Raw genomic sequence first — 17,023 nt, 5'->3', positions numbered from 1 at the left:
TCATCATGGTCAAGTTCACCACCTTGGTTGATGCACAGGTGTTGGCAGCTAGAAATATGTAATTTTACGTGATAGGAGCACATAGAACCTGAGACCAAAAATGGGAGAGACCAGCTCCTCACGGCATCTCATTTCTAGGCCGAGACTGAACAGCTGGTGGAAAGAATTACCTGTGGACTGCAAGCAGACTTATCTGTGGACTTGGGTTTCAAGTTGACACAGATGCCACAACTCTAGGGTGTCCCATGGGGACCAGGTGACCAGGGTAAGGGAAGCCCCGGCCAGCTGTATTGAGGGGGCAGCAGTGCCCACTTGTATGAACCACTTTGAACACTGGCAGCACCCAGACTCTGATTCGGCTGGGGAGGGAGTCTGGCTGGGTGAACACTTTTACCACAGAATCAAGACCGAGGGCCAAACTGGGAAAATCAGGTTGCCGGGAGCTGGCTCACCCGACACGTGGAGCTCCTCACCATGCTGTCAAGAACATGGTCAGAGCCCAGAAGTGGGCGGGTGTGGACATGGATGGCTGACCCCTCCCCTCTGTCCAGCCAGACCACCTGCAGCTCTAGTGAACCCCCAGCAGCCCCCATGCCGGGATCACTCACTTCTGTGAGCTGTTGCTGACTGGGTAGGTGACTCCTCAGGATGAGGACTCCAGCGGGCTGTGGTCATGCACTATGGTGAATGTCCACCGCCCAGGACAGGGACCAAGGCTCGGGGGCACCAGGGACATTGGAGGGTGCTGGCTGCGCTCACACCCGCTCCTGGTGTTCCCCGGCAGAGCACCCCACTTCCAGTTCCCCCCACCAATGGGCCATATTTCCTGCAGGGCCCTCCCTCAGGCTGCAAGGACCTCTTGCCACACCTGCCTCTACACTTTAAATCCTGTCTTTCAAGTCCAACTGAGAGGCTCCTTCCCCAGGGCCCTGCTCCCTTTCTGTTCCCTAACCCATCACAAGGTGCCTGCTGGTTGACTCTTCCTCCCTCCCCCACCCCCAGGAGTGTAGGACGAGGGATGAGGGAAGGAAGGGAATGAAGGAAGGCCCATATGTCCATGGGCCTGCCGACCTCCCCCTCCCCACCACCTAGTGACAGGATTAGCCCAGTTTCTCAAAGTGTCTGTCAAATGTGAACTCCGGGGGGATGCACTGGCAAGTGCATGGCAAGGTGACACATGTGAGAACTTTATAAAAACATCAACACCATGAGAGAAAACAAGGCTTTACCATTTAGAAAGGGCTGAGACACCCTTGTGCCCCAAGACTCAGGCAAGCCCATGCTCCTGCCTCAGTCCCACCAGGTGAGTGACTGAGGATCCACAAGCAGGCCAAGCAGGGGTGCTGGACAGACACCGAACAGTCCTGAAGGGATGCTGTGGAGGTAAAGATACAAGTCTATACAAAAGTCTTTATTTTAACATTTAAAAGGAAGAATCACATGTTCATTCTGACCGCGTTACCAGACAGGGCCACCCGATAAGTTACACACACACAGGACTGGGAAGGTTATTGCACAGTGTTTCAAGGGTCGAGGCAGGACTAGGCATGACCCCCTTCCCCACAGCCAGGCTCTGAGTCCATCTTCCATGAGGACCCCTTACTCCAAATAGGCTGCGGGGTGGCTGCCCTCAAACCTTGCCTGCGGATTGATTCTATAACCAGTGAAGTTATTAGCACGATTCTCATGGCTGCTCCCACTGCTGCAGAGTGTGGTGTCTGCGAAAGTGGGACTCCGAGCACTGCCTGCTTGTCAGCAGCATGTCCTGTGGAGTCTCGATGGCGGGCAGGCCACAGGGAGACATGCCAGCAGCCTGCTCCAGGACAGGCAGCCCTGGGCTAAGGATCTCTGCCCCCGAAGATTAAGACTGTTTGCTAGTTGATTCTTTTTTCTGACAACTTGATGGTTTTGAGTTGGCTATGATCCAGGGGTGTTCAAGTACTTCTTTGAGGGTAGGCCTCTGGCTGGGGTTGTGCTTCAACAGTCTTGAAATGAGGTCCCTGGCTCCCTCGGGCACGCAGTCAGGGAATGTGAATTCCACCTGGATGAGTACACAGTAAGTGACAAGAGTCACAACGTGGCTCAGAGAGAACACGAGAAATACTCAGATCATAGCCTCCTGTCAAGGCTGATAAGGAAGGAATTCTAACAACGATGGGTGCCTTTGTAGTGAGGCCTTACCCGTGATATTCTTCTGTAGGTCTCCTGGTATGTGTCTGCCTCAAAAGGAGGCTTCCCAACGAGGAACTCATAGCAAAGCACCCCAAGGCTCCAGAGGTCCACTTTCTCGTCGTGCATCCGGCCCTCAATCATCTCAGGGGGCAGGTAGTCCAGCGTGCCGCAGAGGGTGGTCCTCCTGAAAACACAGGCAGGCTCAGGTTGACGTGCTACTGTTTCTATTATCATGACAGCTGCTCAAAGTCACCAACCATTCCACTAACACTGAGCGCTTTTCCTAGGCTAGCTCCTGTGCTACAAAGCAGGTGCTATTATAAATCCATTTTTAGATGGGGCGCTGTACCAGACCTCACAGCTAGCAATCATGTGGCACCCCAAATATGTCTAATTCCAGAACTTCCTTAAATGATATATAAGATTTAAAGTATCACCACTATAAAACTGTGTGAACAACTAGGGAAATTTGAACATGGACTAAATAGTAGATATTAACAAGACTAGGTTTCTTAGGTGTGATGATGGTTGTGATTATACAGGACAATGTCCTTATTTTCAGGACGTGCCTACTACTGAAGCACTCAAAGGATGAAGCATGCTGTCTGTCACTTGTTTTTGAAGGTTCACCAAAATGTAGACACACTCAATATGGTAAAATGTTAACAACTGTTGGGAGTATAGGCACTGGATAGGCAGGTGATCAATTCAGCGTGTCTGTTTTTATAACAGAGGTTGGAAACAGACATCAAAACAGGAGCAAAGGCTAGGCAGATTTTGCTGCCTTGTACCAGTTATTCTTTGGTGCCACTGGTGCCCAGCGAGCACACAAATGTTCACTCGCCTAAAGGAACTGCCACTGTAGACTCCTAGCCTCTCACCACCACTGATTTGGGAGAAGGCCCAGATCAAGAGCCTCAAAAGACAGCACAGTAACCTGAGAGCTCTTACAGTTAACCAGCTATGTGAAGCCGGGCCAAGTGACCAAAATTTTATATGATATCCTCTTTATCTTTCCTGTCGTGATGACACCACCGGGCGGGCCAAGGTCCAGCTTAGCCCTGTGGTGCTACAGCCATTGCTGTTTGCCTCACTAGAGGCCAACAGCTCCCACTTGTGACAACCAGATTTTTTTCCCCCAAAACAAAAAGAAACTGCACTAGCAGATTCAGTGCCTTGCTGGAAACAATTAGGAGTGATCTGTATTAAAAACAAATCTCACACTCAACAGCATCCATGTTGGACTATACAGTTTTTTAACTGGCTTTAAAGTAATCTGGTTACAATTTTTTTAAGACCTACCCCAAAGCTGACAAACTCTTAGCAGTAGATGTATGCTTTTAATTGCCCTACTTCACACATGGTTTCAAAAGCTCATTGAAACCCAACTTAAAAACAGGAGAAAATGTTTTAGCTCTGTTTACAGAGTTCACTTAAATTGTTTCATTAGGTTGATCTCTCTGCTTTAAGAGGAGACAGGAAAAGACTGCTCTGTTGACAGGAGCAGACCAAAGAATCTTTAACCACCACCCTGAAAGCTCCATCCAAACTAGTTTGGTTCCTTTAAGCTCTCAGTTCTAGAGCTCTGCAGGTGCTGCCCTCAGACCTCGTAGAACTCGTGTCTCCTGGCCTGGAGGCAGTGGAGTTTCCCTCCCACAGTCAGTCAGGTGTTATTCCCCCTCTACACACTGCATTTCATTCTGTGATACACTTGTCACATCTTTTACCTATTTGTCACCTTCACTCTAAGGATAGTATGCATCTTTAACCCCAGGATGCTGCTACTACTAAGTCGCTTCAGTCGTGTCTGACTCTGTGCGACCCCATAGATGGCAGCCCACCAGGCTCCCCCGTCCCTGGGATTCTCCAGGCAAGAACACTGGAGTGGGTTGCCATTTCCTTCCCCAATGCATGAAAGTGAAGAAGTCAAAGTGAAGTCGCTCAGTTGGGTCCGCCTCTTAGCGACCTCATGGACTGCAGCCTACCAGGCTCCTCCGTCCATGGGATTTTCTAGGCAAGAGTACTGGACTGGGGTGCCATTGCCTTGTCCGTAACCCCAGGATAAACATCCACAAATGGCTGCACAGTAAAAATGTTCTTGAAAACACTAGTTTCCTGCCAGGCCTAAATTACTCCAAAGCATGTATATCCGTTACCTGACCCACCCGCCCACAACATCTATGCTTACATTTACTTATAGTAAATATTTAACTCTTCAGCTCATTAGCCCCTAGGCTTTTGCTAAACCAAACAAACAAGTTCCATCTCTGAAGTTACATACCTGGAGGATGGGGCATGTACTGACCACCCAAAATCGGCGATCTTAAGCTCTCCAGCTGATCCAAGGAGCAGGTTCTCTGGCTTAATGTCTCTGTGAATAACTCTCTTTGAATGACAGTAAGACAAGGCATTTGCCAATTCTGTGATATACTATTAAAACAGAAAGTATTGGAAATCTGTTTTAGATTTATATAACAAGTTAATTTTAGACATCTCTTCTGAAAGGAAACTCAACATAGATTTTAACATGTTTTGTAGATTTGAAAGCAAAAACTAGAGACAGTGGATGACTCTACAAGAAAACAAACCCATTTCGGGTTCAGCATGAAGCACAGGTGACTCTGTGCTAGGTCTGCTAACACAGCAGGTGCGACACTGGAAGACAGGAGAACACAAGGCGCCACCACATCCGCACCTGGCGATTTATGGCCCGGAAGCCATCAATTATGAAAATACTGAAAAACTGGTACAAATGAGGGAGTCAGACCGGAAGCAATTTTTAACATTCTTAAAGAAAAACTTTATAGTCCATTCCCATTGTTAAAACTAAGGCAAAATTACAACAAAAGGGTTTGTTTGAAGCTATAAACTTAAGCAAGCCCAGGATTTGCTTTAACATGTAAATGAGAATTGTTTTCTAATATGTTGAAAGAATATATTTAGTTCTGACTGACGTTTGAGAAGTGCTGGTTTCTCAAAAAGTAATTCTAAACAGGACTGAACATGTTATACCAAAAAGGTTTACCAAATGAAGGGGTACAAACCAGATGTTATCATCAGAAAGGACATTTTTCATTGCTTTCCACCAAAATTTAGACCATAAACTTAAATAAACCATAAATAAACTGAAAGCAAAGGCAAAGAAAGCTCGTCTCCTGCACCAAAGTGGGTGATGTCCTAAGAGGATACAGTACGATTCCAGACGACAATGGGCTGCCCCTGCTCAAACCCGGCAGAAACCAGCGCTCTCTGCATCCACCCCCTCCACACGCCCTCATTAAGATTATGGATTATGTGTAAAGGTCCCTAACACTTCTCCAGAACTAGTTTTAATTAATCAGGAAAGAAAAACAGGTGTGTGTGTGTGTCAGGAAAGAAAAACAGGTATGTGTGTGTGTGTAAACTACTAGGTAATCTAGAAAGAACCAATCTTTTACTTCCTTTCAAGCAGCTATCTGTTTATACCAAAGTAAACTCCACTGGATTGAAGAAAACTGAGTACAAACATTACTTGCCAATTAAAGAAGAAACTAGCTTGCCTAGTTAATATTTAAAAAGCAAATAAAATAGATTTCTACTTATCCAAAGGGCAAATATTTAAGTTGAAATAGTATGTCCTCATTGCACAGACAGAACCAAAGCGGTCATTCACCAACAGTGCTGTGATTTCAGTAGAAGATAAAAGTAAAACCACTCCAATTTAATGCCATTTAGATCAATGCCAAAAAGTTAAGTGTACATACTACCCAGAGACCTCCACCAAGAAACAGAACAAAGTAACCACCATTCTATAGGCCCTTCATCTGCTAATTCAACAAAAAACAGTCCAAATTAATACAACTTCTTCAAACAATTTTCACATTAATAAAGAAGAGTACAATCCATGAAAAAAAAAAAGGCAAAACAAAAACCTGATATGTTGGATTTTAAGATTAAAAATGTCTGCCCATGAAAGACACAGTTAAGAGAAGGAAAGCACAAGCCACAGAAGGGGAGAAAATGTTTGTAAAACACATGATAAAGAACTCATATCACAAATACACGCGGATTCTTAAAACTCAGTAAGACAACAACAAAAAAATTCTTAATGGGCCAAAGGTCTGAACCTGGGTTCGATCCCTGGGTTGGGAAGATCCCCTGGAGAAGGGAAGGCTACCCACTCCAGTATTCTGGCCTGGAGAATTCCATGGACTGTACAGTACAGTCTACTATACTGTATAGTCCATGGAGTCGCAAAGAGTTGGACATGACTGAACAACTTTCACTTTCAAAGGTCTGAACAGACCTCAAAGATGCTACAGAGATGGAAAATAAACACCTGAAAAGATGCTCAACCTTGCATGTCATTAGAGAACTGCAAATTAAAGCAATGAGACACCACTGTACACCTACTGGGAAGACTGAAATTGAAAAAGCACGACAGCACCACTTGCGGGTGGGGAGCCACAGGCACGCTCATGCGTGGGTGGGAATGCACAGATGGTAGGCATATCCACTGCAGAAGACTGCTGACAGTTTCCACAAAGCTAAATGTAGACTTACCATACAAGCCAGCAAGCACACCCCTAGGTATCTACCCAGCAGATAAGAAAACTTGTGTCCCACAAAAAGCCACATGCAACTGTTTATAGCAGCTTTACTCGTAATCAAAGACTACAAGCAACCAAGATACCCTTCAACATATGAAGCAATAAACCAAGGTAGAGCCATATGATGGAGTATTATTCAGCAATAAAGAGAAATGAACCATCAAACCCTGAGAGGATACAGATGAACCTCAAATGCAAACGGTTGTTCCCCACGAGGGTAACTGGTTAACAATTCTGACACCACTACACATGAACACTGGAACTGGATAAAAGGATAGCCGAAGCTGGAATCCAAGTTTCTCAGCGTTGGAGTGGAGGTTACAATAAGCAAAGGAGGAGGGTAAAATGATCCATGTGATAAGGGACTCATGTTTACTATAGATACAGGTGGATAATTATAAATGCTTTTAGATACATGCAAATACTGAGATTACAATACACACATCTCAATGCTCTCTTTCAGCTGAAAGCCCAGAAGTAGTAACAGTAGCAATGAGCACATCCAGCACCCAGATCAAGGCTTCTAATAACATTTTCCAATAAAAGGAAGCAAAGCTCCTGAGAGAAATAATGAATTCTAAGGCTTAGAAAATGTATAAGACGAAGCTGGAGCACCTTATAGCACCGACAAACAGAAAGTGCTTTTAAAAAAAACACAGGCCCACACTCCCCACAATGATTGGGACAAGTCAGAAGGACACAGGCACTGTGTAAAAGAGCAGCCGGTGGCCAAATCTGGAACAAGCAATGAGAGCAAAGTGCTATTAGATTAATAGCACCTCAAAGTATCAAGCATCTGAATCCATACTCAGAAATATTTAAGTAAATCAATAAGGGAGAAAAGACAGCTCTGTGGTACAGAATTCCAAATAATTTATGTCGATACCCTGCCCTGTAGGAGAAGAGCTGTTCCTCTGAAAAGGGAGAGAGAGTAACTCTACAGAGGAGAAGCCTGACAAACACTACCCAAGCCGGGTGGTCAAGACCAACTCCTGGGGATGAGTCAGGTCAGTAGCTTGTATCCTTAGAGAATGCATTTCACCTCTGACCTCCCTCCCAAAACCCATGACCCTAATCTAAAGTTATGACCAACCTAGATAGCATATTCAAAAGCAGAGACATTACTTTGCCAACAAAGGTCCGTCTAATCAAGGCTATGGTTTTTCCAGTGGTCATGTATGGATGTGAGAGTTGGACTATAAAGAAAGCTGAGAGCCGAAGAATTGATGGTTTTGAACTGTGGTGTTGGAGAAGACTCTTCAGAGTCCCTTGGGCTGCAAGGAGATCCAACCAGTCCATCCTAAAGGAGATCAGTCCTGGGTGTTAGTTGGAGGGACTGATGTTGAAGCTGAAACTCCAATACTTTGGCCACCTGATGAAAAGAGCTGACTCATTGGAAAAGACCCTGATGCTGGGAAAGATTGAGGGCAGGAGGAGAAGGGGATGACAGAGGATGAGATAGTTGCATGGCATCATCAACATGGGTTTGGGTGGACTCCAGGAGTTGGTGATGGACAGGGAGGCCTGGCGTGCTGCAGTTCATGGGGTCACAAAGAGTCGAACACGACTGAAAGATTGAACTGAACTGAATCTATTCATGAGAAACAAAGGAAATCTGAATCTAAGAGTGGATTTCACTCAATAGTTATGTACTAGTGGTCCATTAGTTATAACAGTTGTACCACACAGATATAAAATAGTAATGGAAGTCAGATGTGCATGGCAAAAGTAAGTCTGCACTATCTTCAATTGTTCTGTAAATCTAAAACTAAACAAAAATACATTCTTCTCTTTTTTAAACAGGGTAACTATTTATATATATTTCCACAGAAACAGCTGTGGAAACCAACCACAAGATTTCATTTGGTATTTGGTTTTATCTGTATATAAGGTACACCTAAGCTACTCTGATTTTCCCATTTCACATACTTGATCCTACTAAGCCAGTGGTCCCCAACCTTTTTGGCACCAGAGACCAATTTTGTGGAAGAGAACTTTTCCACAGACCTGGGGTAGGGCAGATGGTTTCGGGATGACTCAAGTGCATTACATTTATTGTGTGCTTTATTTCTATTATTACATCAGCCTGACCCCAGATCATCAGGCATTAGATCCCAGAGGTTAGGGACCCCTGTATTAAGCTAGCTTTCCATGAAACAAAGCCCCCTCTATTACATAATGAAAGGCACAGCGCTATGTAGGACAGGCATAGAGTAAACAGAATTAGTCTGGACGGTAAATGAAAACTCACTGTGGCAGTTCTCTGCTCATCAAACTTTGACAGTTTCTGAAGTTCTCTATAGACAGCTCCGAGGGGTGCATATTCCAAAATTAAGTAGACTCTGGTAGCGTCGTGGAAATAACCATACAGTCTGAGGATGTTTGGATGCCTGCAATGGAAGATGGACACCTGGTATGGGGGGTCATCTGTACTGAGTATCAGATCCCTCATGTGACACCAGTGGTGAGAACTGCTGTTGGTCGCAGATCCCACCTTCTACTCCCCTTGAAAATGTGAAGCTATGAACCCACTGTAAGAAAAAGACGTACACTGCTATCAATTTACATGCATTTCAAGGTATTAAACCTGGACCTCAGGTTTAGTTGACTATTTCCTTCCTTCGGGAACCACCTGTATTCTTAGGGGGAAAGAATTCAGCTAAATATTAAGTCTCCGCAAATTCAAAAAAAAAAAAAGACGTGCCATTCCCACAGTAGTTTGAAACTCAAATACCGTGAGACAGACAACGCAGACCATGTTCAATAACGGCAGCAGATGTGCTGTGGAGGACTTTGGACAGCTAAGCACAGGCTAGCTGAGAGTTTTTTTAATTCAATGAAAACAAAAAGATCCACTGGCCAAAGTCAACCTGTAGGCTACCAGTGTGCAACCTGAACTCAAAATAAGAGGTATCATTCCTTTAATCATCCACCAAAACAAAACTCATCCAGTAAATTACTCCATTAACAAGACAAACCTTCAAGCAATTTTTCCAAACCACAGCAGTTAAGTCTAGATAAATCTTTGAAAAAGTGATGAATTTAGTCATTCTTTGCAGTACTATGAAGCCAGCCTTCTACAAAGAAGTTCATAAACATTGAAGTCTAAGTTCTGTATGCCACTCTCCCGGACATCATCTGAAGACTTACCTGAGATGTGACTGTATTTCTACTTCTCTTCTCAGCTGATGCTCAACGCCTGCCTTCTCCAGCTGAGCTTTGAATAATACTTTAAGAGCCAGAATAAACTTGCTTTGTTTTTCTCTCGCCAAATAAACATTACCAAACTTTCCTTTACCCAGCGGGCGACCAATTTCAAAATCTTCCAAAGCCCATTGCCTTCTGGGGAAGAATTGAACATTTTAAAATGTAAAGAAAACACATCCTTTCTAATGAGATATATTAATGACTAGCAGACATCCCAGTCCTATAAATAATTCTATACTCAAAGTTGTATTCAGCACGTATCCTCGGCAAGAACCAAACCACAGCCTCCTCTGAATGAGTCTGGACTTCTGGAGCTGAGGCACTTGCTGGGAAGTGTCCTGAGACAGTACTATGCTCTGAGCACAGACCTATTAGCAATGATGCTAAGACCATAGGAGGATTAGAGGAGGAACTGGAGAAGGAAGAAGGCTCCAGAAACAACTGGGAGCCTCTTTCAAATGGACTCCTCTAGCCGTGGAGATGCCACCACTCTCTGGGGTGGAGAACCACTCTGGGAAAGCAAACAGGATGGAGCCTACAGGACAGTGGGCTGGGAACCACTGGATGAGACTCTCAGAAAGTTTCTGGTAGGCAGCTAGAGCAAAAACGGCTGTGGGTTTATTCCTGTCACCTTCTATTACATGCTAGAGTCTAGACAGTTCAGAGACTGAGAGCAAGGGAAAATACAGCCAAGACCAATACAGTAATTGTATCAATGCTTTCAAAATACTCTACAGTCAAGTATTTGTCCATAGGGCTGCAAGAGGACCACATTTTGTTGTTTAACTTCCACCTCTTTATTAGAAGTAGTAGAGAAGCATACATAAACTGTAGGCAGTAGTTACTTCTGAGGGTAGAGAGGAAGTTTCACTTGATTTCTGTAACAGATTCTAAGTCAAATATGTCTTTTCTAAATGTGAAAAGCAGTAAGAAAAACTCGAGTCTCTCATAAACATCATTAAAATCCCTTCTCTCTTTGAAGATCTAGAAAATATAGATGTTTCAAATTTCCAAGTGAAAGTACAAAGGTCTATTTTTAACAGGCCTGTTCCTATAACTAAATTTGCAATTAAATGACTGAGTATGTTCTAGTAGAATGATGGTACAGAACTTTGTACATAAGATAAAACTTACTTTTTTGATTCTTCATTTTTTTGTTTTGATGCCACTTCCTTCTCAGGATTATTTCCTAAATAGAATAAGTTAACAGTCTTTGATTAGAGATGAATCGAAGAGTGGTCACCAAAATATCAGTGGTATGCCCAGAATTACAGATCTCGACTATTTTTGGTTTTATTTTAAAAAGGAAAAAGATAACTACACTGTAACCTGACTCCTGCCATCTGAAGTCTGTATAAAGCTTTGAGAGTAAAGATAAGCAGATACATCATAGGCCCTCAGATAATCTAAAAATTCAAGGCTGTGTAGATTCTCCCTGGAGCCTCGGTTTCTAAATGAAGAGCTTCTAAACAGAGTTACCAGTCTTCCCATCCATAACAACTCATCACCTCTTCCCCAGGAGGTGGGTCAGCATCAGACAATGTGCAACAAAACATGAGCCCGCCAGCACCCTCCTTCCACTGTGTTAGCAGCCGAGGGGAAATTACGCTGGACATTCCTACTTGCGTATTTCCAGCATGTCAACCTCCAACAGCAGCAGTTTGCTCTGGTGAGATATTTGAATTCAGGTCTAAACTGTCGTCTTTCCCTCGACGGTTCATGATCTCGGTTTAGTGGTTTAATGCCAGCGGTATAACCACCATCCCCATGTCTGGCTTACCGCCCAATTCCGTCAAGTTGGCATCCTAAGTGAGCTCTCAGATCTGTCTCAGTCACTCTGCCCTGGTTGTGTCTGAGTAAGTTAATGCTTCGAAGTCTTAGCTTCCTCCTCCACAAAATCGAGGTAGAAACTACGGCTGCCTCTGTAGAGTGCTTACGAGGACATAATGACACAATGTGGATGAAGGAAGCCTGCTATGGAGCACTCAACAACTGGTAAATAGTAACTATTAACACCGACCCAGCTCAGGCCCCTGCAATACTGGAGCCAAACCCCAGTGGCCTCCCTCCTACCTGCTACCCCTGGGTCCAGCATTGCTATTCTTCAATTCATCCCACATATCCAGATAAGCTTTCTCTAAGAGGCAAGGCAGCCCCTCCTCTGCTCAAAAACCTATCAGCAGCTTCCCAGTACATAGGGGACAAAGCCCTGCTGAGGCTGACAGTGCCCACCCCGACCTCGCCCCGCCTGCCTCAGTCCACTCACTCCCCCAACCCCCAGCACTTCTCTCCACACTCCAGAACCTTGGAATTTTTCAGTTCTAAGTGTACTTGCTACAAGAATCCCCTCTGCCCCAGTAAGCAATCCAAAGAACACGGGGCTGCTGTTGTGTCTTCCCTGGCTGCCCACCTCTTTAGAAGGGTGGGGGTCAGGCCTGGCCCACAGTAGACTTGTTACTCCACCCCGACATCAGATGCTGTCCCCATCCTCAGTAGAAATGACGTAAAAGCTAGGGTTCCAAATAGTAAACACACATCTGTATATGTGGTAGTTTCTTTTAGCAAATAAAAGAATGGCTCTCCAGTGAGCCTAAGAAGACTGCTTACCAGGCGCTGGTGGCTGGGGTTGTTTGCTCTTCTGGGTGTTACTTGGCGGCCTGGTGACAGGACGAGGGGCACTGGCTGCCTGTGGTGGCTTCTGCTTCAGGGTCTGTACTGGTTTCTGGATGGAGACTAGCTTCTGTGCTTGTGAAGGAACACGCTGCGAGGAATTTGTGGGACACAGGACACGCTGAGCCTGGCCGCTGTTTACAGACACCGGATTCTGAGAGGGAAACTGCTGAGCTACTGGAACACGTTTTGGGCCATCACTAAGTGGAACTGCAGTCTAGATGGGGGAGGAAAAAGGAATGTGATGGTCTTCATGAAGGAAAGCTGAGTATCTTGAGAGTATTCCAAAGGTCTGTCTTCTAATACTGCAATATAATGACTGTCACTGGAGAAGGAAATGGCAACCCACTCCAGTATTCTTGCCTGGAGAACCCCAGGGACAGAGGAGCCTGGTGGGCTGCCATCTACGGGGTCACACAGTGTCGGACACGACTGAAGCAACTTAGCAGCAGCAGCAGCAATGATAACAGATGGACAGGGAAACCGACTGGAATCAGCACTTGCAGAGGATACACTTAGTATAGGGCTGAAATACCTGAATGACACCTCCTACCCGCTCCCCAACACCCTACCCCTAAAAGTCATGTCCCCATTAAAAAAATGCTCATTAACTAAACTTTTATCTAAAAAGTGAGTCATTAAACACTTTCTAAGAATTCTCAGTGACTTGGGAATTATTCTTTAGCAAGAAGCTACAATTCAGAAACTTTATACTAAAATCCCAATTCCACTGAAATTTCTTCAACAATACTTGTATTTTTTCAGTCTTTTCTCTAAACATATCAAATATTCAATAGTGATTATCTTTGCGTGAAGTTTTGTATTTGCCACATGTTCCACAAAAAGCTAATTATATAATTTTTTTAATAGTGATGAGCACAGTTTTAATGTCCCCAAAGCTAATTACTATTGATTTACTAGTGTTTCAGTTTCCAAGTACTCACAAAACGGATCTGAGGCAAAAGAGGAAACAAACATAGGCTCTTCAAAAACTTAGAGCAAAATAAAAGTTACACTGAGAGAAGCAACAGAGCCTTGATGAATGCTGAGAAAAGCAACGAGTTCCCACCCAGGGACGTGGTGGAGGAACCACAGTCACATCTCAAAGGAAAGGTGAAAACAACTCTAGACTTAAACCCAGCTTCCCTTTGGGTTTTACAAAAGGGATCTGAGATTCCTGATTATTCAATTTACCTTAGGCCCTGAGATGCAGTTTTCTTTACATCTGTCCATGATGCCTGAAAAGAAAAAAGAACCACCTTTAATTGTAAAAATCCATCTGCTTCAAAGTGTCACACTGGATCAGGGTTAAAAATCCTGATGAAAAAAAAAGCCTCAGCATCACCCAGAATTTTACATGATTTGTTGTCCAATGAAGGCCGATGAGGGAGCAGCATTTTCTCTTGTGATAGAGCATAAGTATGGGGCTTTCATCAGGTTCAGGTGTGGGGCCTTTCTCTCCCCTCACTCACTGCATCCCATCCTCTCCCCTCCCTGGTACTCCAACCCCACTCCTGAACTGCGTTGTCCCTTTCTCCCATCATCTCTCTAATGAATCCCTTCCATCAGTCAACAGGCCGGCTTCCTTAAGTGCTGCCTTAAAAAAAAAAAGTCCTCTTTACCCTTAAATTGACTCAAACTATGACCACATCTCTGGCTTCCCCTTTCAGCAGCAGAACTGGGCAACAGTTGTCTCAATCACTTCCCTCACCAGGCTGCAGGCTCCCTCCCACAGGGTTTTCATCCCCACCTGGCTCCAGGCTGACCCCACTGTTGCCAGATCCAAAGGTCAATTCTCAGCCTTCCCCTCAGAAGCATTCCCAGCATTCCAGGGGGTCCTGCACTCTATTCCTGCACAGACTTGTCTACTAGCTGTCCCAAAGCAAACACCTTTGCTGATGATCCTCACCTGTGCCACCAATCTCAGTGTCTAGGGTAACCGTGGAAGGGATTCCCCACTCTCTGTCTACACCTTCCTAGGGCCCCAGGGCTCTAAACAACTCTATTAGGAGAATGCAAATTGGTGCCTTCTGTCCTCTCCTCTCCTGCCAGGCTCTCTATCACCTGCTAAGCATGCCCCAGGAAAGCCTGCCAGGCATCTCAACCCAACACACCAAATGAAATCTCTTTTTCCCCCGGCTTTCAATACCACCCATAGGCTGAGGACCCCCAAATTTCCATCTCGAGCCCAAAGCTCTCCTCTGAACTCCTACCACCTGGTAATCTGAGTGGCATCTCAATCTTAACCTGTCCCCAAATGACGTCCTGCTTCCTCCCAATCACCATTCCCCTTAACCTGCTCTCTCCATCCTGCCAGTTGCTCAAGTCTAAAGTCCTATAATCTTTTACATGGTTCTCCCTCAAACCCTGTATCTAAGCCATCAGCATATCCTACAGGCTCTATTTTGAAAATCACTGCTCACATTTCCTACTCCCACCTGGTCAAACCACAATTTTCTCTCCCTTCAATTATTTGCAAAAAGCTCCCAGTGGTTACTCTGCTTTCACCTTTGCCCCATTATGGTCCATTTGCAACACCAAGCCCAGTGATCCCTCTAACAAGTCAGATATACGGATCCTTGCGCCAGAGAAACCTTTATCCATTTCTCTTGCTCCCTAAATTCTAGAATCCAGTCAGAAAGCACTCTTCAGACCCCCACTTTCACATCTACTTTATAAGCAAATAAATAACTCCACCTGCAAGAGGAGACCAGACTAAAGAATCTGGAGTCCTTATATCAAACAGCCATTCAGAAATAGGCAAGAAAAGGAAATACATTCTATCATGTGAACCATAATTTCACCCACGCTGTGGTGCCTTCTTCACTCTCCCTGACAGTTACAAGCAGCTGACTCATGAGATCACATAGCTCTACAGACACTAGTTTTATAGAAGCTATCAATGTTCATTCGCTCCAGGTAATACACTTTTCCTTCTCAGGAAGAATAACGGAACAGAATGGACTAAGTCTCTGATTCAGAATTCCGCAGAGAGCCACAGAAGACAGTGTCTCAGGTGATTCTGGACTCCAGCCAAGTTCGAGAGTCTCATGTCCAGACAACCTGCATAAGATCCCTGCACTTCAAACTGGAGATCCTACTAGTCTACATAGAAAAGCAGATTTAATAGCACTGTGGGTGGAGACTTTTCCTTCCTTCATCAAACCTGCAAATTACCCGCACATATGAAGGAGAGTGGAGAGGAAATGAGTATGCTCTGAAACACGTTTAATTCAAACAACAAGGAAGGTTAAGGATGAAAAGAAAACCGTGAAAGTCAAGGATGGTAGCCACATGTACATCAGGAGGACAACTGTTAGAAATGGAGACTTTGGAGCCCAACTCTAGACCTAACAAATTAAGACCCTGCGTTTCAAAGACATCCCCAGATGACCAGTATACACCGGGCATACACCAGTTCTCAATGAAACATCAGAATCACCTGCAGAGCTTGATAAAAATACAAACACCTGAGTCCAACGCCCAAGCACTTCTGATCCCTTGCCTGCATGGGTCGAGTCTAACTCTGTGCAACCCTATGGACTGTAGCTCACCAGACTTCTCTGTCTATGGGATTCTCCAGGCAAGAATACTGGAGTGGGTTGCCATGCCCTCCTCCAGGGAGGGCCAGGGATCGAACCTGAGTCGCTTCCATCTCCTGAGGGTTCTTTACTACTAGCGCCACCTGGGAAGCCCCTCTTATCCCTTAGGTGGGTTTATATTTTTAACTAGAACGCTCAAGTAATCCCTATAAAGGTAATCAGGGTCTACGGTTTGAGAAACACTGGCTTCCAGGTTTATTTATTCACCCACTCATCCATGCTGCCCGGACAAGGGCCTTTCCTGGCTAGTCTATTCAAACTAGCCCACTTCCTAGTACTCATCCCTACCGGAAGTTATCTTGCTAGTTTACCGTCTGTCTCCTCACCCCCCACCCCTAGAACGTAAATTCCAAGACGGCAAAAAACATTCTGCATTCTTTCCTACCCAGGTGCTCACTTAACATGAGAATCCCATCAGAAAGCAACCCCCCCCACCACCCCCACAACCCCATTCACTCCGGGTGTTCAATAAACACCAGGCGGCAAGTTACAGGGCATATCAGTATCCAAGCACAGAAGGGAGGGTGCAGGGAAAGCACGGGGGGCGGGGGAGGGGGTTGGGGAGAATGAAGCTCTGTCGCCCCGACCTCCCCTCGTTGACACAGCGATCCCCAAGACCGCTTCCCTCCCACCAAACCACAAAGGCCACCCTGGGTCCGCCCGCCCGCCTGCCTGCCAGCCAGCCTCAGAGAAATGCCCCAGGTCTACGCACCTGTGGACTCCCACCTCCGACCCAAAGAAACCAAGTCCTCCCGAGAGCTCAGCCGTTAAGATTCAAAGTCT

At 45.2% G+C, this 17,023-nt stretch overlaps 1 protein-coding gene across 2 annotated transcripts; it reads right to left on the bottom strand.

Moving 5' to 3' along the window:
- Positions 1-1,390: 1,390 nt before the first annotated feature.
- AURKA (aurora kinase A) lies at positions 1,391-17,016 on the bottom strand. 2 transcript variants are annotated; one of them, XM_005214525.5, is made up of 9 exons: positions 16,953-17,016; positions 13,833-13,876; positions 12,576-12,855; positions 11,103-11,157; positions 9,912-10,103; positions 9,013-9,151; positions 4,454-4,602; positions 2,182-2,356; positions 1,391-2,041 (listed from the first exon to the last, which is right to left on the bottom strand). In XM_005214525.5, exons 2-9 carry the CDS (start codon positions 13,869-13,871, stop codon positions 1,862-1,864), a joined length of 1,209 nt encoding a protein of 402 aa, XP_005214582.1. In that variant the 5' UTR covers positions 13,872-13,876; positions 16,953-17,016; the 3' UTR covers positions 1,391-1,861.
- Positions 17,017-17,023: the final 7 nt, after the last annotated feature.

The sequence above is a fragment of the Bos taurus genome, chromosome 13 (genome assembly GCF_002263795.3).
Source record: "Bos taurus isolate L1 Dominette 01449 registration number 42190680 breed Hereford chromosome 13, ARS-UCD2.0, whole genome shotgun sequence".
Classification (NCBI taxonomy): domain Eukaryota; kingdom Metazoa; phylum Chordata; class Mammalia; order Artiodactyla; family Bovidae; genus Bos; species Bos taurus.
This window is presented reverse-complemented; position numbering and strand designations above follow the sequence as displayed.